At 41.1% G+C, this 13,206-nt stretch overlaps 1 protein-coding gene across 7 annotated transcripts in view; it reads left to right on the forward strand.

Annotated features, from left to right (window-relative positions):
- Positions 1-13,206, forward strand: part of DNM3 (dynamin 3) — a 166,941-nt gene that overhangs the window by 142,741 nt on the left and 10,994 nt on the right. For all 7 annotated transcript variants that reach the window (XM_042819179.1, XM_042819180.1, XM_042819181.1 and 4 more), the window contains 2 exons: positions 4,157-4,383; positions 5,386-5,622. In XM_042819179.1, coding sequence (XP_042675113.1) covers positions 4,157-4,383; positions 5,386-5,622 — 464 coding nt within the window. The remainder of the gene's footprint in view (positions 1-4,156; positions 4,384-5,385; positions 5,623-13,206) is intronic.

Consider the following 13,206-nt stretch of genomic DNA (forward strand, 5'->3'; position numbering starts at 1 on the left):
CACATGTACAAACATACCTCTTGAACAGACAGCAACAACAGTACAAACTGAGGAGAAGAACACGATCCCATAAATGTCACGCTCCAAAACAAAATACTCCTTTCTTCTTCAGTAGCACAAAGTCCCGCAGCCTTCTGAAAGTTGGCACAGTGCCCTGAGTGCTAATTCCAGCATGCTGAAGATGGAATTCATGTCTTAATCAGAATATGTTATTATTTAAAGGTAAATTAAAGATCCTTTTTTTTCTGCCCTGTTATTGATATAGCAGGGAAAAGGGGGTTGGGAGCTCCATCTAGGCAGTCTGTGAGAGGAGTGGAGCAGTGCTTCCTTGATTTTCAGTCTCAGTTTCAGTAGTCCTTTGTCACAGTTTCTTAAAGCAGTTCTTATTTTATTTGGGTTTCTTTATATTTTCTGAATACCATTTTCAAGGAATAAATCTAGAAGCCTTGGACACCGTTGTTTAGATAAGCAGATGTGGTTGTTTGATTTATTGTGTGTGTCTTTCTTAGATCTGAAGATTATTTGATTAAAGAAATGGCTTTGAAATATCATTGTTTTTCCACTGTGCTAGAATCTCAGCCTTTCCTTTTTGGCGGAGTACTGAATGGACCTTGTTGAACTGAGCTGGCTATTAGAGCCATTGCTGCCATAAGAATTAATGTGGAGCGCACAGTTCCTGTTAGTTATGGGTAGTACCTTTGCCAATCAGTTGTTACAAATACAAGCGTGTTGTTACACAAATCTGGGAAGAAAGGATTTTTCTCTCGACTTGAAGTCACCTCTGTTTTTACGCTGATGAATTTCATTAGCCCTGTAGAATTTGTGTTTCACCTAAGAGGTAGGTGGCTGGACAGGAAATTTCATTGGCAGTTCCAGGGAAAGACAATACGAGTAGAATTTTTGCAAGAGGACAAGAGATACTCTGTTGAATTCTTGTAAGTTTAGGGAAGTCAGACTCCAAATTATGTTCCAGTCATGGGTGAGGTTTTGCAGAAGAGCACGGGAACAATGGAGCTGCCTATTTTTTTTCTCCACCTGAAATCTGACGTGGTCTAGAATTTATAAGGTGAGCGTATTCCCTCGGCTCTTTCCAGGTCATAGCTAGCAACTTGCTTCTTCCACTTAGCACAACTTCAGTGCCTTTTAAAAGGGCTGTTTTTCAGCTCTCATTTCATGAACTGCAGAGTTGGTGAGCAGCTCCTTTTGAAAGTTTACATTAAATTTTCTGCCACTCACCTCCTCATATGGAATAGTTTAAGGGTCTCAGAAGTGCTTGCTTTACTCAGAAGATTTTGTACTTGCAATCTCATCAACTGTTACCTTGGTAGAAACCTGCCATGCTGGCTGACAGTGGCACATAGAAACAGCATACTTACCACATCATCCACCTTTCAGTTGACCTCATAGTCCATAGCTGTGTTTGGACTTGCTAGTGATCTGACAACCAGGCCTCAATCCTAGAATTTAAATTCATGGCAAAGAGTCAAAAGTTTTTAAAAGACTGTAAAGAACGAGACTGAAAACTTTAATGCACTTTTTTTTTTCTTTGCAGCATAGGCAGTAAATACCACATTAAATATAATAACTAAAATAGGAATTTTTCAAAAAGCAGAGCTATTAAAAAGAGAAAGGAATGCTTGAATTAAGATTGCTAAAGCAGGTCAAAAAGTTGTTCAAAGACCTGGAAAGAAATGCAGCTGTGAGGGAAGGTGGGTCCCATTAAGTAGTGCGTGTGCTCCTTGGAGCCTTCAGGAGTCCAACCTACTCACTTGGAGTTAAGAGAAAATATCTTCTCTTCCTCTGGCTGATAATAGTCTGTACTTTCTATTGCCTTCAAAAGTCTGGATACAGATTGATCCCAAGGAATTTGTTTCCATGACAATTGTTACCTCCCAAGTCCTCCTAGAACTTCCTTTCCACTTTGTGGGCCTGTAAATGAGCACTTTCAATTCAGAGGAAGTATCAAATTCAAACTCAACATACAGCAAATAATTAGATGATGTCCCTAAGCATGTTTTGAGGCCTAAACTTAGATCGTTGTATTCCAAATGCATCCCTTATTCTTCCCTTAGGGGTGGATGTTGATTACCCTAAAAGAAAATACATTCACCGCATGGAATTGCATTGAGTTACCATTAGAAATTCAAACATGCACAAACAAAACACACATTTCAGAGTTCTCACCATTAGTTCTTGATGCCTAGGCATTGCAGATTATTCAAGAGGGGTGGTCTTGGAGTAGGTAATACATGCTCTATAGCCAGTGCTAATATTCATCTCAGCTGAGCAGGAAAACTCAGGAGTTCTTGTTACTACCAACCTTAAGGAATTAATTTTCTGAGACTTTTCTGCTGCTTGCAGTCTGCCCACTGATAAATCAGAGTTCTTTGCAAGCCCATCTTACCCCATTCTGGAGGGACAGGGCAGGCTTTGCAGTATGGGTGTTCTGGATGCTGGCTGTGATTCAGCTTTGACTGTTGGTTTGAAGTCTGTAAGGGAAAACATTTTAAAACATTGTGGTGAATGTTTCTGTTTTATAAAAAGGCAAAGGCTCATAAAGTGTCACTTTCTCTTCCTTTCCCAAGCCAGAGAAAGTGGCTATTTAGGAAGACCTTCCTCTATCTAGTAAAGGAAGGAGGTTGATTCAAGAACCAGTCTTAATACAGTAGTCTTCCTTTTCAGAAGAGTGCAGCGAGTTTCTTGAGTTTGTGCTAGTGGCAGGCAGGGATCTCATGATAAACATCACAGGATTTTTTTATTTTTTTCCAAAGAGATACTTGCGGTTTAGCAATGCTTTTACAATCAGCTCTGGCCTTAATCTAATTTTAGGACTTCTTTTTTTTTTTTTTTTTGAAGTGTTGCCATTAAAATGCTCATTTCATCAAGTAGAATGTGATGCTGTTTAACTGTGATATCTGTTTTTAATGCGGAGTCTTTGGCAATCATGAGGAAAGTAGTGTACTCTGGCTCTTGATCAGTACCATCTACTGGAAAACAGCATGAGACTCATGAAAAAGTTTTGCAGGCTCTGCTAAGACTTTGAGCATCTCTTATCATATATGAATGGGAAATGACAGCCAAGCTCAGTCAATATGGGTTTGTTTCCCTGTAAGATCTGTCCCGACCTTCTGCTCACCGTCCTGCACAATTTGCACAGCTGACCTCATATGAATGCAAACGTTGCCATAGACTCATCAGGATTTATATCATTGTAGCTGACTAGCACAAACCCATGTGCAAATGGAACTCAGGTTTATGTAATCAGAATCTTGGGAATGTATTCCCAGTATCTCCAGCTCAAAACAACTCCAAACCCTTTAGAGAGCAAAAAAACCAAATGAGACATAGATCAGAACAGCGACAAAAGGCTCAAATCAAGGATTTAGTAGGTCAGCAGTTGGTCTATTTACCAAAGTCTTATTTAATCAGAACACCTCTAGCTTTTTATCTTATTGTGGCCCTGGTTTCCGTAACTGGGGCAGGCACAGCACGAAATCAATATATTGAATTAGATTATTTGGAGACTTCTTCCTTCAGCTTGAATGTGTGTGCATGGGATATTTAGAATCTGGCAAAATTGCTGGAGATGAAGAGCATCTCCAGCAGATGAAGAGATTTACAGCAAGGTATATCATTGCTAAGAAAATAATTGACAGAGATGCTGTAAAGTGTTAGAGACAAAGACCAGTGTTAACTCCAACCATGTCTGATGTTTCCAAGACAGAAAAAAAGTCCGTAGTTCATTGTGGAGGGACTGCACAAAACTGTCTGATTCTCAGATGTGAGTAGCGATCTCAAAATGTAGCTCTGTAATTGTTTTAAACCCATCTACGTGCAGACAGCTGCTAAAATGTCCAGTCCATCCCTTTCCAGCTGCTCTGCCCAGCTGTATGCCAGCCTTTCCCTGGGTCTCAGCTCCCCCCCCAGGCTGCTGCACCATCAGATCATTCTGAGTTCAGCATTTTTGAGTCCCTCACTAGACCTAACAAAAAGCTGCACGACCAAGACTCAATGTAAACAAAGCAGTGGGAAAAACTGCTTCAATTTAGATAGGTCTGTCTCCTGGTTCTGTGGGTCACCCACTGTACTTGTTCAATGCTCTATTTTCGATTTTTCTTGTTGTTTATTTGTGCATTTGTTTTGTGCAATGAAATAGGTGAAAGAATTTATCAACGCTGAGCTCCTGGCTCACTTGTATTCTTCTGAGGACCAAAATACTCTAATGGAGGAATCAGCTGAGCAGGCACAGAGGCGAGATGAAATGCTTCGCATGTACCAAGCTCTAAAGGAAGCCCTAGCAATCATTGGCGATATCAGCACTAGCACTGTGTCAACCCCTGCACCACCTCCTGTAGATGACTCTTGGCTTCAGCAGGCCCGCAGGTGAGGTTCTTCATTTGCTTTGCAATGAAATTTAGGACTGGCAGACGTTATTAGCATTGGCACCTCCCTTCTTACCTGTGTTTTGGGCAGGTCTTAATGACACTTGTGAGGGAAATCAGACATCTTGGTATTATTTTGACGCTATTTTGAGCTGCTTAGAGTACATTAAGATAAAGAACATGCGGATTTATTTTCTTGCATGCTGCTTAGAATACCTGACACAAGACAGACACACGCATGAGCTCTTGCTAGTAAAGCCATCAGCCTTTTTCCCAGCATCCTGTATTCTGTTCAAGCCCGGCTAGGAGAAAAATCTGCTTCTAGTTCTAGTTTCAGTGAGCTGCATTTTACCTAAAGTGCCAGGAGCTTTGTGTGCTACCATGTTACACTAGCTGGAGGCCAAATCGAGAAATCCAGATACTGTGCTCCGGAGCAGACGCGAACCTGCATGCATGCTGCACGTCCCCATTTACGTGTTTATTTTTTAAAAACCTTTTTCCACATATACACATTCTATGGGTATGCATATAAACACCAGACAAGACATTTGTCTGCTAGAATACTTTATGTTGGATTTACAGCTTGTCTGATGCTTCAAATAGCAGCCACTTCTGCCACCAAATACTGTTTTGATTCCTTTATTGAAGAAATCCCACCTGTCTCTGCAATCTAACCCCAACTGTGTATTCACAGGGCTTTTTCTTGCAAGCTTTTATTAAACTTCAGTCCTTCAGGCTGCATGTCCTAGCAAATCCTTTTCATACAACACTGTTAGAATTCTAGCATTTCAATCCATTACATATTAGCTCCTTGACTGTATTTCCATTTCTTCTATCTCAGAGCGTGCTGTCTATGGGAATGGTATGTGTTAGACATACATATAGGTCTGAAACTGGCAGCAAAGGGGGTGCAAAGAAAAAAAAATATTTTAACTTTTTTTTTTTTTTTTTAAATAAATATTCGCACTGTAGCAAACATCTTCAATCTCTGGTATTTCACTAGATCACCTCCTCCAAGCCCCTCAACTCAGAGGAGGCCTACATTAAATAATCCCCCAACCAGACCTTTATCTGGCCGAGGACCCGCTCCTGCAATCCCATCTCCAGGCCCTCAGTCAGGGGCTCCCCCGGTCCCGTTCCGCCCAGGACCGTTGCCACCATTTTCAAGTGGTGGTGAAGCCCATGGAGGACCTCCCCAAGTTCCATCCCGGCCGACGCGGGCTCCTCCCAGTGTCCCAAGGTAAGATGTCTCAGCTTCCTGGTGGTGGGCATGGTTCTCTTCCCGTAGCATAACAGACAGATGCTGCACGACCCAGGAAAGTCAAGCACTGTTGTTGAGTGAGTCCAGTAACAAAACACAACCGTGTATTCCCTGCAGAGGGTCAAAGGTGTTGTGAGGAACCGATTTCTAGCACAAATAAGACTTTTTGGAAAGATACTTGTATTTGTGGCAGAAAGCATTTTCTTGTCAGTCAGTTCGAAGAAACTAGATTATATTACATTAAAAGCCCCTGTTGTGGTTACGTGGTATCATGAACACAGGCGTTGTTCACAGAGTCAAGTCCTCTAGACCTCCACCAGAACATGGGCAGTGGTGCAACAAATAGCTCACTTTCACCATTTTGAGTGCTCACCAAAGGAAGTAACAGCTCTTTGGGGAGAGAACAAGAGCAAGGCCTTGTAGAATCAGTGGAACAAACTGATGGGAGTCTGATTTTTATTCCACAAGGCAAATAATTTACAGCCAGTTGAAAACAGTTTGCAGCTGTCTAACAGTGTAGGTCACACAGCACAACATGCTTAGTTAAGGAACAGGATTTTAATGATCACATTGTTTCCTTCTGACAACTTTGCAGTTATCAGTACTTTTAAAAGTAGCTTTTCATATGTTATAATTCTGTGTGGCATTAACCACTTTTTAATATAAGTTATATGAAAAACTTGTCCTTAGTATTTATTTTCAGTATGACATAACACACTTAATCACTCATATATGAAAGGCTTTAACTCCTAGAGCTTCAGCAACTTCCCCAATTACGAGAGGCATGGGCACATTAGGCAATGCTGGAACAAAGATCTTTCTCCAATTTTAATAAATTAACTGTTATATTAGGCTTAGTCACAGTTTGGAGAAAAGCAAACAAAAAAACCTACTTAAACAGAAACAAAAAGAAAATGTGTACATTCTCAATTTTAGAAATAGTAATGGAAAATAAAACCGTAACCTGCCTTTGGAGAAAAAATATTGAATACTTTCTTTTGAATAAGTGAGATCAGTGGTAGCTGTCAGCAACTTAAATGTGATGCCCAGTTTTTCTAACATCACCATTTATATATTATACAGTATGGAGATGCATATCACGCTGTTGGAGGGTGATTGCTACTTCTGAAGTTGAGCACTTATATATCATTATAACCATTATAATATGAAAAATAAATCAGTTAAAGAGGGTATATCAAATCAATGAAGCATTTTTATCTATTTTCTATGAAAAAGGAGTTGCACTGCCTAATCATGAAAGTCATTCTTTCGTCTCAGTGGATACTCCATAGCTTGCATTAGGGAGAAACACCGTTTCTGGGTACTAAACTTCACACTGGAAAGAAAGAAGCCCAGGTTCCCCACTGGGAGAGCTTGAAAGGCACGGGCACGGGTGTTCCCACTGTGCCATCAGTGGATAGATGATGTACCAGATGTGGACAGGAGGTCCAGCGTTTCATCAGTTGTCCTACTGGAAAGAACCATAGCTCTCCAGTGTCTCTCACCTTGCCTTGAGAACAGCATGTGTCCTTTGTCCAGCCTGGCTGTGATTCTGCATGAGCATTGCTTTCCTGAGGTGGCTTGCCAAGAGCATGTCTGATGACCATCTTTTTGATGCCGAAGTGATAGGTGGGATGGAGAAGAAAGAGCAGAAAGGAATTTCCAAGCTCACAGACACTTGGGGTAAGCAGCCTGTGAACAACTCAGTTTATGACAGCCACTGGTGGCAGGTGAAGCAGGGCCTGATAAAGGAGGTCAGTGCTTTTAAAATGCTGTAGCTGGATGCATAATTGAATGTACGAGTGCCTGACATTTTTGTGGAAAAAAATATCTGCAATACACATCTTCTGGACTGGATCCTAGTCCCCTTTTTTTAGAGCTATGAAAGCCTCAGACATAAAATTCTCAGATGCTAAGGAATGCAGGAAGGGTTTGCCGTTCTGCTGAAACTTCAGGTTTCTCCTGCTGACTAAACTCCGGGAGAGGAAATCCCAGGGAAGGGGCTGCAGGGGAAATCACCTGAGGGGGACAGTGTGGCAGGCTCCTGTGCCTATTAAAAGTCCTTTTGAGCCCTGGAATTTCTGCTACGCTTGGTCTGGTTTCAATCACAGCCTTCGCAGGATCATAGGAGATTGACTCAGAAAATGGGTCTGAGATATTAAAAGGAAAAAGAAATCATTTTGAGGAAGAGTTCTTGAGGAAACCTCACCTTTCTCCATAATTTGTTTCTGAGCTGAGGCTCCATGCTCTGATTGTGCTGCCGCTGTTTGCTGCTGTGTTTCTTCAAGTGTTGGGATCTGTCACATCCAGGGAATAGGTTAGCATCCAGCTTTCCATAGGTTGGTTGGTTGCAGCCCCATCACTATCACATGGAGCTGAAAATCCTGACACACAAAGAAGTAGCATTCTATTTTTCTTGTGTTCCACTTTAAGATAAAAGGTCACTTCCAGGAGTAAGATTGGAACCATCCTGTTCCAATGAGTGGCTGAACACACATTTAGTTTGGAGAGTTTGCTACTTTATAGTGAGGTATTGCCTATGCCTTTAAAAAAAATAATAATTAAACCACACTCCCCCCCTTCCCTTTCAGCTTTTATTAGCATTTATTCAAAGGAATTGTCCAGAAACTGTGAGCTTTCTGCATTTTCTCACTATTCTTTGCATACTGTACAGGGAAAGGAAAGCGGTTAGGGGAGCAGGAAATAATTTTCTTCCTTGCTTCGCTCTGATTCTAAAGCTGTTTCGGGTTATGTGCTCTGAATATTTCTGTAAGGAAACAGAAACTATTTGCATGATACATGCCTCTTTTAATTAATCCCACTTGAGGTGGGTGGATCTCTCCCAGCAAAGCCTGTGAGTAAAGGCCCCTGGCTTTGTTAAGGGCTTGATGCCAAAGCATATATGATTTGTGAAATATTCTCTGCTGCCAGAATTGAGATTATTCCCTCTCTCTCTTAAAAGGCTGCAGTAGTATTTTGAAAGAAAATGCAGCTGTGCACTCACTTTGGTAGGACTGCTTGAAGCAGGCACCGGAGCCTCTTTAGTTACCGTGATGTGTGTTTGCCTGCCTCTTTGGGAAATCTTGATCAATTTAGTTCTACTGTGGAATGCTTTGATTTATGGCTTTTAAATGTCCTGAACGGGAATCTCAGCTTTGCCACAGGGAGAACAACTGAATTGGAAATGTTTTTCTCCTGGCAGCAGGGCCCCTGGTGTCAGTGAGGGTTGGAAGGTGCTCTCCTTTCCTCTCTATCTTCTGCTCGGCAGTGCCCCTATGGCTTCATGAAGGCTTCCCCAACAAAGAACCAAAGATTAAGACTCACTTTGCCATTCAAACCCTGTCTTATGTGGACCTGGTTAAACAGAGGAGCTGAAGGGCTTCAGTGTCCATTCAAACAGACAGGAATATACATACTTTCAAGCACCTGTGACTTGTGCTCAGGGCTGTTGGTGCACAGCCCCTGGGGTTGAGGATAATCTTTACACGTGAGGCAAGCAGAGCAGAGAGAGAATTCATAATTCATCTCATGCCATTCAGCAGTGGTCCCATAATCTCCCTGCCTCCTCTTTCAGCTGTCTTCATACAATTTACATCAATCCACAGCCAACCAACACAGAAGATGCTACCATCCACCTATGTTTTATTGTTTCACTAAGGCTAATTATATGACCAGTTGTGTTCGTAGCTAATCTGCATTGTTAGCCATCGTTATGTACTTGCCAATCCAGCATTAAAAAAGTGCTTATACTTGATAGTAATTGCAGTCAGACAATTCCAGACAAAGCCAGAAGCACTGCAGAAAGTATCACTGCCTAACATTTCCTGGTTTGCAGGCTCTGAACTCAGCTCTTCGATTGCCAAACATCAGCCACTAAGTCACTTTTCTGTGATGGATTTTATGAATTAGTGTTCTTTCAAAACATTTAGCGTTAACATCCAACACTGTGTGTTGAACAATAAGAGGATCCACTGCAAAAACTGCATGCAAATCCTCTTATTAAAGTCTGTCATAATGCATATGCAGATAAGGCCAGATGGTTTAGCCTACGTTAGTCTGGGCATCTTCCTCTTGCAGCTCTAAAAACTTACCACTATTTTTTAAATGGAATATAAATAATAATCAAATAGCCATTGCTTCAGACTCTTATGGCAGGGTGAATAGGTGCTAGCTTTAAAGTTACTGCATGCTGATTTGGATGATCTTAGTCTGAATACCCACAAAGAAGAGTACAGCTTTGTTTTACAGTAGAATCTGTTTGTCCTCTCTGAACGTACCTTCAGTGAAGATGATTCACAAGACATAATTGGTAATTAGGAATGTTTCTTGTAAGCAAAGGGGCAAAACTGTTATCTGGAAGGATTTCAAAATTCTGCTGAATTTAAAGGGAAAATGGAAGTCAAAGCATAACTACTTCAGTTCTGCATTTCACATCTGTGGTCAGAAGCATATTACAGCTGCATGGGTGATGCAAAGCCAGAGACCATCACAGGAGAGAACATTGCTCTTCTGTAGTCAGTAGGTTTCCAACTCTGCCTGTCCAAAGAGCCCCAGATCACAAGACTTATGAGAATATCAGTTATTCTTTCTGGGATTTCTCCCCTATGGGAAGACATCCCTGTGCAATTTGTTACCATTCTCAATTACAGTTCTTGTTGAAAGGCACACCCAGGAATAGACTCAGCTACTGGCTGCTTCCAGCTGGAGATTATATTTCCCTTTATCTGTTGGAAAGTAACTCTGCTTTTCCCCCCCTCCTCCACTGACTCCTTTATCACTATTTTGTTTTTCCCTTTTTCTACACGTCTCCTGCTGTCCCTTTCTTGACCATCCTGTCTACTTCTTTTTTCACCTTCTCCCCTCTCTTGGTTTCCTGCCTAGAACATTTGTCTCCATTCCCCACATATTCCCCCCTTTCCTTCTCACTGTCTTTTGTTGGCTTCTTTCCAACTTATCCCTTCCCTGGCACCTTAGTAAATCTGTCTCCTGCTCCTTGTATTTCTGTCTTCTTTTAAAGCTTTTCATCCTGTTTTCAAACCATAAAATGCAATATCTGGCAATTTTTTCTAACAGCAGCTTGGTGTTAGTGGCCGTGACAACCTCTAGAAATTCTAGCTACACTGCTTATGGTAGCCATACCACGTGGCAAAAAAAAATTGAGGAATATGGTCACCTGGCAGCTTCATTCTTAATAGAATCAATGAAAGAAGTAATGTTTTGAATGAGGATAAACATTGGAGGGGTTGGCCAGAAAGTGGGATGCAGAACCTTTTAAAAACTTGTGACATATCACAATATAACAACTCCTGTGGTTTCATTATAATTCTTCAATACTGTTCTTGCGAGAAATCCGAAGCAGAAATGGGCAGAAGAGACTCTTCAGCAGCCTGTACTTAACGCCGTCAGAGACAGGAGTGTCCCTGAGTTTGCTCCAGGAGCTGCAGCAATTGCTCACCCTAAGAGGACGGCTGTCTCCTAGACTTGCAAAAGCGTTTTGTTCACCACCTTCCTCCGTGTGCTCCTCCTGCAGATGACTGTCCTGAAGACCAGCTATAACGAAATTCATGGGATGGCAGACACTGCAGCCTAGGTACTACATCTGCTGCCTCTGAATCTCACTTCCATCAGCATCTCCCTTCATCAGCCAAAGGCTCTCCACTTTGCACGTTCAGTGGTGCTGGAATTTTATTATGCGCTGTGGTTGGCAATGCACTAGGACAGCTGAACAAATGTTTGAGGAGTTGCTTGTTCTACATGGGTTTTAGGTTTAATCTGCTTTTTGTAACTCAGGTAGTTTTGATTGTGTTTAGTATTGTTCCTGAGCTACTTGCTCCGAAAAACTTATTCAACAAAAATTGTTTTTAAAATCAGGTGAATAAGGAGGGAGCCACTTCATTTGGGACCATTGTGAGTTACTTTTGCAATTCAGCTATAACTGGATCAGCTGAAATGGCTCTTCATTACTCTTAGCGTTGACCAGTCCCGTGTGATGGAGAAGGGTAATGAAAAATTATGCAGGAGAGAGGTAGACAGAGAAATAAGTAACCTAAAGAGAGTTGTTAGAAGTCATTCTAGGATAAAAATGATATTGTGACTGCAGTCCCCAACCAAAATACAGCTGAAGTCAGCTTTGGGATTGTCAGCTGGTGAACTGCATGAATGACTAATTTTATAGTTAGGTATTTTCAGTAATTTTTTGCTTGTTTGCTTTTTGTTTTTGCCTCCTTAGCCTTTTCTCTATCAATATACTATCAATAAAAGGAAGTGGTTTTTATTTTTAGCATCTCTCAACTTGAGAAAGGAAAGTAGAGTCAAACAATAGCAAATGCTGTTTGCCAGAAATACAGACAGGAATCCAAAGATGTGCTCTGGTCTCAGTTATTTATTCAGTCTCATAAAAGAGTAATTTAACAACATGAAGGTTATATAGGATTAAAGCAAGGGTGTTTAACAGGAAATTTTTGGCCGTATTTGAAAGAGTGGATTGAATAGTAGTACATTCCTAGCCTTCCTTATGCTGCAAGAGAAAATGTGTGACGTACTTTTAAAAAGAAAGTAGTGATGATTTGAACTTCCTGAACCTGCAGGCATTTTGAAACTTTCCTGTGCCCACAAGCTGTATTGGATCGTTACTGAAAAACAGGGCACTCAATGGCTGCATTAACAAGGTTGATATGGATAATGTTAGTTGTTGTCATCGTGGACAAGAAGAGGTGCTAGTCCAGCTAGAGGTAATAGCCACAATGCTTGTTCCCTTTCTTGCCTTAAGGTAAGTATAGAAGAGACAGACAAACTGGGAAAGGAGGATGGAGTGTGAGTAGGAAGAAAGAACAGAGTGAGCAGAAGTAGCTGCGGCCTTCAAAGACTTCATACATGATTTACACTGACATGGGACAGTACAGCTGAACACAGACCAGTACACAAGATTGGAGCTACTACATAAAGATCATATGTTCCTCCTCCAGATTTTGTGACCCTTCTGTTGTCATCATCTGCTGCAGATGGACAAAGGAAGAGCAGCATTCAGAATGTATCACTAAGAATTCCTAAATCTCTCTTCTTCCTCATGGATTTTTGATCCTTTTCTGACCTTGGATTTCCAAAGGGTTGGGACAGACCTCCTCTAATGTTTAGCAAGCTTGCAAACTTGTCGTGTTCCCTGCTGAAGGGCAAATAAGAACACACTGTTTAGAATAATAGTCTTTTTTGGTTGCTCCATTGAATTAATATTTTTTTGTGTGTTTTCAAGCTGTTTTTTTCCATATGACACGTTAATTCCCTAAAATGACTAATTTCAAAATGCAGCATTCTCTTAAACATACAGACAAGTTTGTGTCTGTGATAGATGTTAATTTGTGATGATCATACAGAAAACCCAGTTTGATTTGCAAAGAAATTAATCTAGTGGAGTATCATATTTTGACCTCTTTGCCTCTGAAAGGAATATCCACATTATATAAAATCACATGCTTTGGAACCACAGTAATCTTAATGCTTTGAAACAGTGCTAGCATTTGCATTAAAGGAGATTTAGATTGCTGCTTTATGCTGTCTAGTGGAAGG

The sequence above is a fragment of the Centrocercus urophasianus genome, unplaced genomic scaffold (genome assembly GCF_019232065.1).
Source record: "Centrocercus urophasianus isolate 14NV4802_14NV808 unplaced genomic scaffold, USGS_Curo_1.0 seq_18, whole genome shotgun sequence".
NCBI lineage: Eukaryota > Metazoa > Chordata > Aves > Galliformes > Phasianidae > Centrocercus > Centrocercus urophasianus.